The sequence below is a fragment of the Rattus rattus genome, chromosome 14, assembly GCF_011064425.1.
Source record: "Rattus rattus isolate New Zealand chromosome 14, Rrattus_CSIRO_v1, whole genome shotgun sequence".
Lineage (NCBI taxonomy): Eukaryota > Metazoa > Chordata > Mammalia > Rodentia > Muridae > Rattus > Rattus rattus.
Genome location: NC_046167.1, coordinates 40,978,276 through 40,990,360, shown reverse-complemented (window position 1 = coordinate 40,990,360; position 12,085 = coordinate 40,978,276). Strand labels below are relative to the sequence as shown.

The window sequence follows — 12,085 nt, the reverse complement described above, 5'->3', positions numbered from 1 at the left end:
AGTAGCTCTGTTCCAGGAACCAGGGGGCCATAAAACCTTCTGGCGTCCCCTTATCTCCTAGAGCCATAAAACAATCCTGTAACTTGTGGTACATCCCCTTTTGACATCCCCCCATCCCCTGGGCTCACAGCCTCTGCCTTTAAATGCTCTTTCTCCCAGCCTCTCGGGGCCGACACCTCTGTCTCCTGTGTGGGATACATGTCGGCCCAGAGATCTCTGTAATAGGTCTCTGTAATAAACCTCGCCTTTGCTTATTACATCCAAAATGGTCTCTCTGTGTCTGGGGTCCGAGATTTCCCAAGACTTGAGTAAGGGTCTCTCTGCGTGGGATCTTTCACAGGGAGCTATAAAACCTTTTGGCGTCCCCTTATCTCCTGGAGCCATAAAACAACCGGACAATCCTGTAACTTGTGGTATCTTTGAAATTTCCCTTTGACATCCCCCCATCTCCTGGGGCTCACAGCCTCTTCCTTTAAAAGGCCCTTCTCCCAGCCACTCTGGGTCGACACCACTGTCTCCTGTGTGAGAAACCTCACCTTTTATGTATTACGTTCAAGATTGGTCTCTTGTGTGTCTGGGGTCCGAGACTTCTCTATACTTGAGGGAGGGTCTCCCTACGGAGATCTTTCAGAAGGAAGGAAGGAAGGAAGAAAGGAAGGAAGGAAGGAAGGAAGGAAGGAAGGAAGGAAGGAAGGAAGGAAGTAAGGAAGCTAGGTAGCAGCGGTACATGCTCTTAGTGCCAGCACTTAGGAGGCAGATGGAGATAGATCCCTAAGTTGGAGGTCAACCTCTTCTATAGAGTGAGTTACAGGACAGCCAGGGTCACACAGAGAAATGCCTGCCTGGAAAAACGCCCAAACTAAACCAAACCAAACACACACACACACACACACACACACACACACACACACACACACACAGCTATCACAAACAATACTTATTTTAGGACCTCTTTATGTGAGATTTTCATATTTTATGAAGTATTATATTTTTGTAAACTCATACAAAATGGCCAATGAGAAAATTATGCTTCAAAAATGAAGAATGGTAAGTTAATTAGTAGCTACAGCAACTCTGTGATTAACTTTCTCCACACCAACTAAACTCCATTTAATTCTCGAGAGTTGATTAACTTCCTGTATCAGTGGAGTTTACTAATTGTGGATTGATGTCTATGTACAGGTAAGGGCAGACACAAGATAAAGCAAGGACTGTGACTGGACAGTGAAAAAGTAGGGTGGGCACAGAGTTTTATATAGAGGAGAGAGAGAAGAGAAGGGAGAGGAAGCAAGACTGAGAAAGTTAAGGACAACCCAGATCTGTTTGGCCTTAAATGGCCTCAGGTAGCTATGATTATTTTATAAGGGATGGATTATTACAGGACAATTTGTCTTATCTAGGTGAGCAGTTTATATCAATATCAATTTATTTGTGGATGTTTATTGTGGGGTGAGAACTTACTGATATCAATCTGATTGATAAATTACAAGCTTCTAGAGTTTTGATTTTACCAGGATACTGGAAGTTGTTACTATAACCACAGAGGGGCAGATGCTGGGAATGTGAGCAGAGTTCACAGCAGAGAGTCAAAAGAGGGTGGCGCCATTGTGGGGCTAGTTAGCCATGGAGGTGGAGAGACTTCTGGGGACAGAGAGTAGCAGAGTGCCTGGTGCCCCACTTCTTTTTCTATTATTTACTGCTACAGCTAACCTGATTTTAAAGTCAAGCTTATCATCCATGCCTATAACCCCAGAAACCCCTGAGTTGGAGGCTAGCCTGGGTTATATAACAAAACCCTGCCTCAAAAAGGGGCGGGAGGTGCATGCATGCGTGTGTAGATGGGAGGTGATTCTACTGATTTCTTCAAATGTTAGAATTTGTCTTATTTTTATTCTACAACGTACAATTACATAATTCTGTGAAAAATCACTTCAAATAAAAGCGGTTTTCTTTTTATATCATAGCCTCCTGAGGGAAATGGGATATACAATCAAATTGCACATCTCTTTTAAGGCAGATGTACCAGCTAGGTTACTCTTTGATGGCAGCATCTCATGGTGAGTGAGCTGTACAAGAGAACCACTGTGCACACTGAGAAGCTGGGGTTGCTCAGATAGCCCCTGTCTTAGGGTTTTACTGCTGTGAACAGACACCATGACCTAGGCAACTCTTATAAGGACAACATTTAATTGGGGCTGGCTTACATGATCATCAAGGTGGGAACATGGTGGCATCCAGGCAAACATGGTACAGGAGGAGCTGAGAGTTTTACATCTTCATCTGAAGGCTGCTAGCAGAATACTGACTTCCAGGCAGCTAGGACTAGGGTATTAAAGCCCACTCTCACAGTGACACATCTACTCCAACAAGGCCACACGTCCAAATAGTGCCACTTCCTGGGCCAAGCATATTCAAACCATCACAGTCCCTTTTCTCAAGTGAGAAAGACAAAGGTCAGAACACCAAGTAAAAAAGAAAAGAAATGTTTGCAAAACAATTATAAGAAGTTAACTTTTTATTACTTGAAGAGTTTTTACGATAACAAGAACAACATTCCCCAAATAAAACAGCCAAACACTAGTGTGAATGCTTCCCATTAAATAACTGCGAGGTCAGAAATAGCGAAAGAGATGTCTCCCCCTTGAAAAGGGAAAATAAAAAGCCACTGTCATGAACCAGAAAACAAAGACATAAAGCATTTTGAGAAATTCGAGTGCTGTTGGTGCTGTGGTCTGTGACCAGGTGAATCGTAGTAGAAAAGACCACAGGAGTACCTACTCCAACTAAAGCATGGACCTTAAGTGTGACCTTTAGCTTTTCACTAGCAGTTGTCCCAAAAAAGCCAATTTCTTACTTATAGCCGTTTTTCCCATAGTCTGCTACAAGTTGTAATTATTTATCCTTTTTTCAAATTTAACCACAGTAGATCATGAATTCTATGGTGGCAGTGGCTAAGGGCAACTTACAGATTTATCCACTTATTTACAACATTCAGAACACTGTTTTCCTCTCTGTCCAATAAATATTATACAGAGAAAATACCTTTCAAGGCTGGTGCTCACAACCCCTTCCGATAGCCTCCAGTCCTTGCCCTTGCCCTGGGCCACCAACCTGCTGTCTCTCCATCAGAGCTTCTCTTTATCCCCATCTCATAAATCAACACATCTCTTTGGCTGGAGTTCATTTCTAATGACATTAAGTCATTATATGCAGTAACACTTAAATACAATGAAAAAATAAAAACATCAAAATTAGGTTTATATTTTATCAACAGGAACATTTCCAAGATGTACTGTTAACTGAAAAAATAAAGTGTCTACCACTCTATATAGTGAGGCATGGTTTCTAAAAGATGGAATATGCAAAACAAGCTCAGCTTCCACCAGTTTTCCTCAACAGCCCTTGGGAAGACCTAAAGCAAGGAATAACACTCAATGAAGGTGTCCTTTTATCTCATCTCACTGGGAAGCTCACTGTGAGGTCTTCCTTGGAAATGAGATCTCAGACACATGCTCTGCAACCATCGAATCCCCTATATCTTCCCATGTATTTTTTTATTTCTAGGTGGCTCTAATCTACCCTTTGGAAAACTTAAGCACCCTGGATCATCTTCTTTTCTCTCTTGATTTATGGATAAACCCTGTGTCCATTTCAAACAGGATTCATACAATAAAGTCAAGATTTTCTTTACAAAAGTGTCATGAACAGATGCATTTTAAAATTCAAAACTTTAACAGGCATTTGTTGGTTGTCTATCTTCTCTACCCAACATATGTTCAGAGAAGCACACCTATTTATGTAACTTCCTCACTGTCCCTACCTGAAGTGTCCGTGAGTAAGCTATTCTGTTCACCAGGCAACAGCACTTATTTTAAAGTGAAAATTTGTTAAGAACACCAAGTCAGAAATATTCTTTCTGGAAGTGACCTTGGAAGACCTACAGATAAGGCACTGTGGTTGAGGAGCCTGGAATACACAGCTCATGGTGTGCACACAGCTTGTGGTGTGCCTACTAGGTGGTGGTAGCTGAGGGCAGGTGCTCTGGAGACAGTGTACCCAGGAAACACTTTTGTCGCTGTGGTGAAACAGATGGAAAGCAGGACATGGCACTGAAATGGTGGGAATAGGAAATTTTGCAGAGCGATCTTTGGGAGTTTATTATAGTCTGCTTGAAGTTGGGATATGACTGGAAAAGATGGTGTTTTTGCTTTGGAAAATGGGGAGGCTGCCAGTGAGCTCTTCTCTCCTCTATCAGGGGAAGTAACTATGGTTAATGAAGAGCCTTCAGAAAATCTAGTGCTTCTCAGAGAATCTTGTTTTAAAAATTCTTCACTGATAAAATGACATTAAATACTTCACCAGTACTCAGTGGAGAAACATATGAGAAAAGAATCTGGAAACGAATTACACCCTAAGTAAACTACTGTAATCCAACTTGCTTCGGTATGATTGTTTTCAGTGGTGGATAAAACTTTCAGTAATATAGGCGGGGAAGAAACTATTCTCAAGTACTGCCTCTGGGAGGGAATATTTTGACTTCTTAATGATTGCAGATAAACACAAGAATGTACATATTAACAAATTATCAAAATATTGTTATTAGACTTGTATACCATTGGCATTTACATAGATGCATCCCATTTGGGTGAAACCTGTAATCTCCCCATTGCAATAAGTAGGAACAGAGGAAAGTGTGGCACAGGGTCAGATGAAGAGCAATACTATCTCAAGTTTACAATGAACAGCACTTGGTGCTACTTTCATCTTATGAAGAAATAGCATTGGTTCAAAGTGAAAAATGCCCAACCCCTTCAAAAAGAAATGTTTGTTCAAAAGATTTGGCAGCTCTTTTGTTCTATGAGGGAAAACACTTTAAAGAAAATGAGCCATGGAAAATGATGGGGAAAAAGTCCAAGTTGTGTTAACATTACGCTAGAAACAGTTTCCCAGACTTTTCAGTTATAAAATTCAATCTGTTTTACCAAGTCTGTTAACTACAGCCAGAAGAACATTGCCCATTGAATCCAATTAGTTCCAAATGGTTTCAACTTCTCGGGTATTGTTCTTACGTTCTTTTTGTAAATGACTCCAAAAAGTAAAATCCTCCTGGAGGGTTAGGAGGGGGTCAAAGTAGCAGATGGGGACTAGGCACTCGAGTTTAGTAGCACTAACTTTTATTTTCCAAAATACAAACTTGTATATGAACAAAAACCACAGGATACAGAAGACACTGTTTTTAAAGGGAGGTAAATCATGGACTGAAGTGACATTTACCCTTTTAGTCATTCTCCTGCAATGTTTGTAAAACTTTCTAATGACATCTTAAGATGTGCTTTCTACTAAAACAGTAGGTACGATAGTACCTAATGGTTTTACCATTTACTATTACTTTGGTCATACAAAGCCTTTGTTGTTAAATGTCCCGCAGTGAAACAAAAAAGTTGTCACTTGTCATCTTTCCCTTTTGTCTTTCTGTATACCATTTCTCGAAAGCTGGCTAGGATCTTATTCTCTCTCTTCCGCCTCTCTTCTTGGTTAAAGGATGCCAGGGCTCGTTTCTCATCCGCACTGTAAATCTGGTTCTCTTTTCGAAGTCTTACAGCCTCCATTCGGCGATGCCTGCTACCACTCATGACATAACCTGAACATTCAAATGAGGCAATCTCTTCACTTGTCAACCCAATTTCACCTCTTCGTGGGATACGCTTCCCAGCTTTTACATATTCAGCCATTGCTGCACCTTCACCTGGAAGTAGAGCGTGGCCATAATTCAAAGGTTTCTCATCTTGTGAGGTATGTGTAACAGGTGCTTCTGGACCTATTAAATCTGTGCTATCTGCACTCATCGACTGTTCCATCCACACATCTTCCGGCAATTCCCTTCTTGAAGCTTTGCAGCTTATGCCATTGTATTCTTTTTTGGTTCTCTTTTTCTTCTTGAGTTCTTTCGCCCGATGTTTCTTTTTCTTCTCTTTCTTCTTGATTTTAACTTTGTTTTTATCACTATCAGAGCTGGAATGAATGTCTGAGTCTGAATTGCTGTCATCATAATATTTTTTATGCTTCTTTTTGGAAGGCTTTTTCTTTCTTTTTTTCTTTGTTGAATGACTGGTCCTTTTTTCTTCGTTGGTTAAATCTGAACTGCTGCTCTTCTGATTCTTCACCTCATCTTCAGCTGGTGTATGTTCATCAGAATCTGGCTCAGGAATCTTGGGTGATAGTCCCCATACTTCAGGCGCTCCCAGCTCTCCAATCCTCTCCCTTTCCTTCAGCCTCCTTTGCCTATAGCTCTCCTCCTTTTCCTTCTCCTGGTCCTCAGACCACGAACAGTCTCCCGCATAGTTATGGTGGTAACGGTATCCACCACAGATGGGAGAGGACGATGAGGCAAGAGTACGGATTCCCAGCGATAGCGGTCGTTCTCCAGATCTGGGGCGGCTGACCGGATGCAGCGGCCGGACGCGGTCGGCACCCCGCGGAGGCTGGAGCCCCTCAGGCCCGCTGAGGTGAGAGCAAAACCCCCGAGGGAATCGACTAGTCTGCAACACCGACGGTGGGCTCTCCGAGCCACGTCGTCGTTTCTGAGAGCCCAGGGTGTCCTCATTAGGGCGGGATCCTGGTACAGGCGACATGGACCGCCTTCAATCAACCAACACGGCGGTTATTCCAGAAGTCACAACACGGAGAGCACGCAGCTCCCGTACACCCGGCATATTGCGCAGGCGCACTAGGAACAGGTGTGCTGTAGTTCGTCAATTCCAGCACGTGGCCTCGTACAGTCCTAGTCTGTACCAGAGCTCTGAGCCTCTGACAGAAGCGGAAATGGCGGAGGGCTGGAGAGCCCTCTTCAACCTCTGGGATATGGACATTCACTTAACTTTTCACCATTTACATTTCCTACATTATCATTAATGAGTCCTTCTTCTGTGCGTGCGTGCGTGCGTGTGCGCGTGTGTGTGTGCGTGTATGTATGTGTGTATGTGTGTATGAATGTATTGCTGTGCTTTTTTGTTCTTTCGAGACAGGGTTTCTCTGTGTAGCCCTAGCAGTCTGTCCTGGAACTCCCTCTGTAGACCAGGCTGGCCTGGAGCTCAAGGATCCACAGGCCTCTGCGTCCAGAGTACTGGGGTTAAATGCATTGGCTACCACCTAAAGTATATTTGCTTATTTTTTTTTAAGTGGGACATATGCAGCCCCATCTGGCTTAGAACTTGCTAGGCAAGCAAAAGATGATTCTGAACCCCTAATCCTCAAGTGTCAAGATGAAAGGTTTTCATAAGCAGACTGGTGATGGATAAGAAAACTTAACTCTGGACCCGCACGCCTTTAAATAACTGTTGATATTTGTCCTAAAATTTCCATGAGTTCCTAGCAGCTTGCATCCTTCACAAAATGATGCTACTGCTGTGAGATAAGAATGAAAGAATGGGGCGCCTGATACGAGATAATTGGCTTTTGTAACCCTCTTATCCCTGTGGGAAAGGGGACAAGCAGTTTTCTCTATCACTGTGTAAGGAAATAAGAGATAGTTAGGGGAGAAAAGCAAATTTCTCACACAGTAATTGTCATGTTTCCCAACTTAATCATAATGCTGCATCCATCTTGCTATTGGTAAGAGTGAATTCATTGATTTTAATCTAAATTTGGGTTGAGTCTATTAGTGGAGTCAAACTCCGGAACACAGCCATCTCTTCCCTTAGATTTTTGTTAGCTCTTTTCTTAGATTCTTACCACCATGTGGCTCTCCATTCCCTTTTCATTCCTGCCTCCACCTTTTCTGCTTAGTTCGTGAAGGATTCCTATTACCCGTGCTCCTTCGACTTCCTGCCTCAATGGGACTTGTCAGCTGCCCAGTGCTGCAGATCTACAATCCCAGCAACTAAGAAAACTCATGCAACCTCAGGAGATTTCCACGTCAAAAAGTAGAAGAGTGTTGGGGGTACTGCTTAGTATTGGTAGAGTATGCCTAGTCAAAGGCTGGTGACTTAACAAAAATCCTGTTTCTTCCTGTTGGAAGCAAAACCCAAATTACTTCTGGGTAAATTTGAGTTTAAGTTTCTGAACTAAGTGAATTCCAGAGTCTTATTTAACTTAGGTTCACAGACTTCTGCTCCAGAAACATAGATGTATTAATTTACAAGGTTTCTTTTTAAAGACATTTCTTCAGAAATCAGTCACTTGTAATTATCTTCTGAAGGAACTTTACATTCCATAATTTAAAACAGCAAACTTTCATGTAAGAAAATAGTTCCCTAATCTGAAAATGGAAACAGGCAGGGCTCATCTGAAAAACTCAGTCAAAATTTTGAAATGATACTTTGCTGAAGCTGTGCCCATTTTTTGTTTGTTTTTTAAAAAGGGGTTTTATTTTTATGTATCTGTGTGAGTATATACCATTTGTATATACAGAAGAGGATGTTGGAGGCTCAATAACTGCAGTTACAGGTAGTTGTAAGTTGCCTGATGTGGGTGCTGGGAGCCAAACTCAGGTTTTTCGGAAGAGCAGCAAGTACTCTTAACTGCTAAGCCATTACTTCAGCCCTGTAGTTTCGCTTTATTGTTATTGAGACTTCTAAAGTCTCAGGTAACCCAGACTGATTTCAGATTCACCAGGCTGAACTCATGATCCTTCAACCTCTACCTCTCAGGTGTTTGGATTATAAGCATGGCACCACGCTTGGCTCTGATACTAGGACTCCTAAACCATAAAATGATATGAAATCAAACAGGGCATACTGCCCTAATAATATCTTTCATTTGAAACAAAATTTTTAAAAATCTAGACTCAGGGGCTAGAGATTGGTTCAGTGTTTAAGAATGCTGGTTGTTCTCCCAGATGACTGGAGTTCAGTTCCTAACACTCACATGATCCCTTACAGTGACCTGTAATTCCATTACAGGAAATCCAGTGCCCCTTCCTGACCTCTGTGGGCATCAACTATGCACTTGGTACCCAAGTATACCTGTAGCCAAAAACCCATGAACATAAAATAATAATGATTGTAAAACTTAAAAACAATCGAGAACCCATTTAATGATCAAGAGCTGCATACAATCTCTTTAGTATATAACAGTTTCTCTGCCTGTACCTCTGTATATGACCTTCATGGTTGTTCTTTCAAATTTATATATTAAACTCTTTTAATCAATATATTGGTGTTAGGAGGTGGGACCATTTGGAAGTTATTAGGATGAGGGCTTAGCCTTCATGGTTGGGATCAGTGCTGTTTTAAAAGAATTCCCAGGGAAGCCAGAAGAGACTACACTCTGCCCACATTTCTGACTCCAGAGGAAACCACCTAATGCCATCTGGGACCATGGTGCACAGGGGCTCCAGGAAAAGGCATCACAGGCCCTCCTGGTTGCCACCCTCATGGAGAGCTCAAAAGCAGCCCCCCATGAACAACTTGAGCTGCAGGACCGCAGGTAAGACCAACTTTTCTGCTCCAAGCAACCTGCCTGGTGGACTCAGGACACAGGCCCACAGGAACAGCTGAAGACCAGTAGACAGGAAAGACTACATGCCTGAAAGCAGAACACTCTGTTCCCATAACTGGCTGAAAGAAAACAGGAAAACAGGTCAACAGCACTACTGACAGACAGGCCTATAGAACGGTCTAGCCACTGTCAGAAATAGCAGAACAACGTAACACTAGAGACAACCTGATGGCGAGAGGCAAGCTCAGGAACCCAAGCAACAGAAACCAAGACATCATCAGAGCCTAATTCTCCCAGCAAAGCAAACACTGAATATCCAAACACACCAGAAAAGCAAGATCTAGATTTAAAATCACATTTGATCATGATGCTGGAGGACTTCAAGAAAGGCATGAAGAACTCCCTTCATGAGAAACGCAGGAAAACATAAATAAACAAGGAGAAGCCTACAGACAGGGATCACAAAAATCCCTGAAAGAATTCAAGGAAAACACAATCAAACAGGTAAAGGAAGTAAAAATGGAAATAGACGCAATAAAGAAAGCACAAAGGGAAACAACCCTGGATATAGAAAACCAAAGGAAGAGACAAGGAGCCACAGACACAAGCATCACCAACAGAATACAAGAGATAGAAGAGAGAATCCCAGGAGCAGAAGATTCCATAGAAATCGACAAAATGGTCAAAGATAATGTAAAAACGGAAAAAGCTACTGGTCCAAACATACAGGAAATCCAGGACTCAATGAGAAGATCAAACCTAAGGATAATAGGTATAGAAGAGAGTGAAGACTCCAGCTCAAAGGACCAGTAAATATCTTCAACAAAATCACAGAAGAAAACGTCCCTAACCTAAAGAAAGAGATGCCCATAAACATACAAGAAGCCTACAGAACTCCAAATACACTGGACCAGAAAAGAAACTCATCCCGTCACATAATAGTAAAAACACCAAATGAACAAAATAAAGAAAGAATATTAAAAGCAGTAAGGAAAAAAGGTCAAGTAACATATAAAGGCAGACCTATCAGAATCACACCAGACTTCTCACCAGAGACTATGAAAGCCAGAAGATCCTGGACAGATGTCATACAGACCCTAAGAGAACACAAATGCCAGCCCAGGTTACTGTATCCTGCAAAACTCTCAATTAACATAGATGGAGAAACCAAGATATTCCACGACAAAACCAAATTTACACAATATCTTTCTACAAATCCAGCCCTACAAAGTATAATAAATGGTAAAGCCCAACATAAGGAGGCAAGCTCTACCCTAGAAAAAGCAAGAAACTAATCGTGTTGCAACAACACAAAGAGAAGAAAAGCACACAAACATAATCTCGCATCCAAATATGAATATAACAGGAAGCAACAATCACTATTCCTTAATATCTCTCAACATCAATGGTCTCAACTCCCCAATAAAAAAGACATAGATTAACAAACTGGATATGCAATGAGGACCCTGCATTGTGCTGCCTACAGGAAACACACCTCAGAAACAAAGACAGACACTACCTCAGAGTGAAAGGCTGGAAAACAACTTTCCAAGCAAATGTTCTGAAGAAGCAAGCTGGAGTAGCCATTCTAATATCAAATAAAATTGATTTTCAACAAAAAAGATATCAAAAAAGAAAAGGAAGGACACTTCATAATCAGCAAAGGAAAAATCTACCAAGATGAACCTCAATCCTAAATATCTATGCTCCAAATACAAGGGCACCTACATACATAAAAAAGAAACCTTACTAAAGCTCAAAACACACATTGCACCTCACGTTAATAATAGTAGGAGATTTCAACACCCCACTCTCATCAATGGACAGATCATGGAAACAGAAATTAAACAGAGACATAGACAGACTAAGAGAAGTCATGAACCAAATGGCCTTAACAGATATGTATAGAACACTCTATCCTAAAACAAAAGGATATAACTTCCTCTCACCACCTCATGGTACTTTCTCCAAAATCGACCATATACTTGGTCATAAAACAGGCCTCAACAGATACAGAAAGATAGAAATAATCCCATGCGTCCTATCAGACCACCACAGACTAAAGCTGGTCTTCAATAACAATAAGGGAAGAAAGCCCACATATACATGGAAGTAGAACAATGCTCTACTCAATGATAACCTGGTCAAGGAAAAAATAAAGAAAGAAATTAAACACTTTTTAGAATTTAATGAAAATGAAGATACAACATACCCAAACTTATGGGGCACAATGAAAGCTGTGCTAAGAGAAAAACTCATAGCTCTGAGTGCCTGAAGAAAGAAACAGGAGAGAGCATATATCAGCAGCTTGACAGCATACTGAAAAGCTCTAGATCCAAAAGAAGCAAATACACGCAGGAAGAGTAGAAGGCTGGAAATAATCAAACTCAGAGCTGAAATCAACCAAGTAGAAACAAAAAGGACCATACAAAGAATCAAAAGGAAAAAAAAGTTGGTTCTTTGAGAAAAAAAAAGAGTCCAGGTCCAGATGGGTTCAGTGCAGAATTCTATCAGACCTTTATAGAAGACCTCATACTAATATTATCCAAACTATTCCACAAAATTGAAACAGATGGAGCACTACCGAATTCCTTCTATGAAGCCACAATTACTCTTATACCTAAACCACACAAAGACCCAACAAAGA

At 41.4% G+C, this 12,085-nt stretch overlaps 1 protein-coding gene across 1 annotated transcript; it reads right to left on the bottom strand.

The window, feature by feature from the left end:
- Positions 1-5,163: 5,163 nt before the first annotated feature.
- On the bottom strand, positions 5,164-6,711 carry Nkapl (NFKB activating protein like). Its single transcript, XM_032884831.1, has one exon. It carries the CDS (start codon positions 6,630-6,632, stop codon positions 5,445-5,447), a length of 1,188 nt encoding a protein of 395 aa, XP_032740722.1. The 5' UTR covers positions 6,633-6,711; the 3' UTR covers positions 5,164-5,444.
- Positions 6,712-12,085: the final 5,374 nt, after the last annotated feature.

What these genes read in the sequence shown, in the direction of transcription:
- Nkapl (XM_032884831.1), bottom strand. Translation starts at nt 6,632, where the DNA reads ATGTCGCCTGTACCAGGATCCCGCCCTAATGAGGACACCCTGGGCTCT.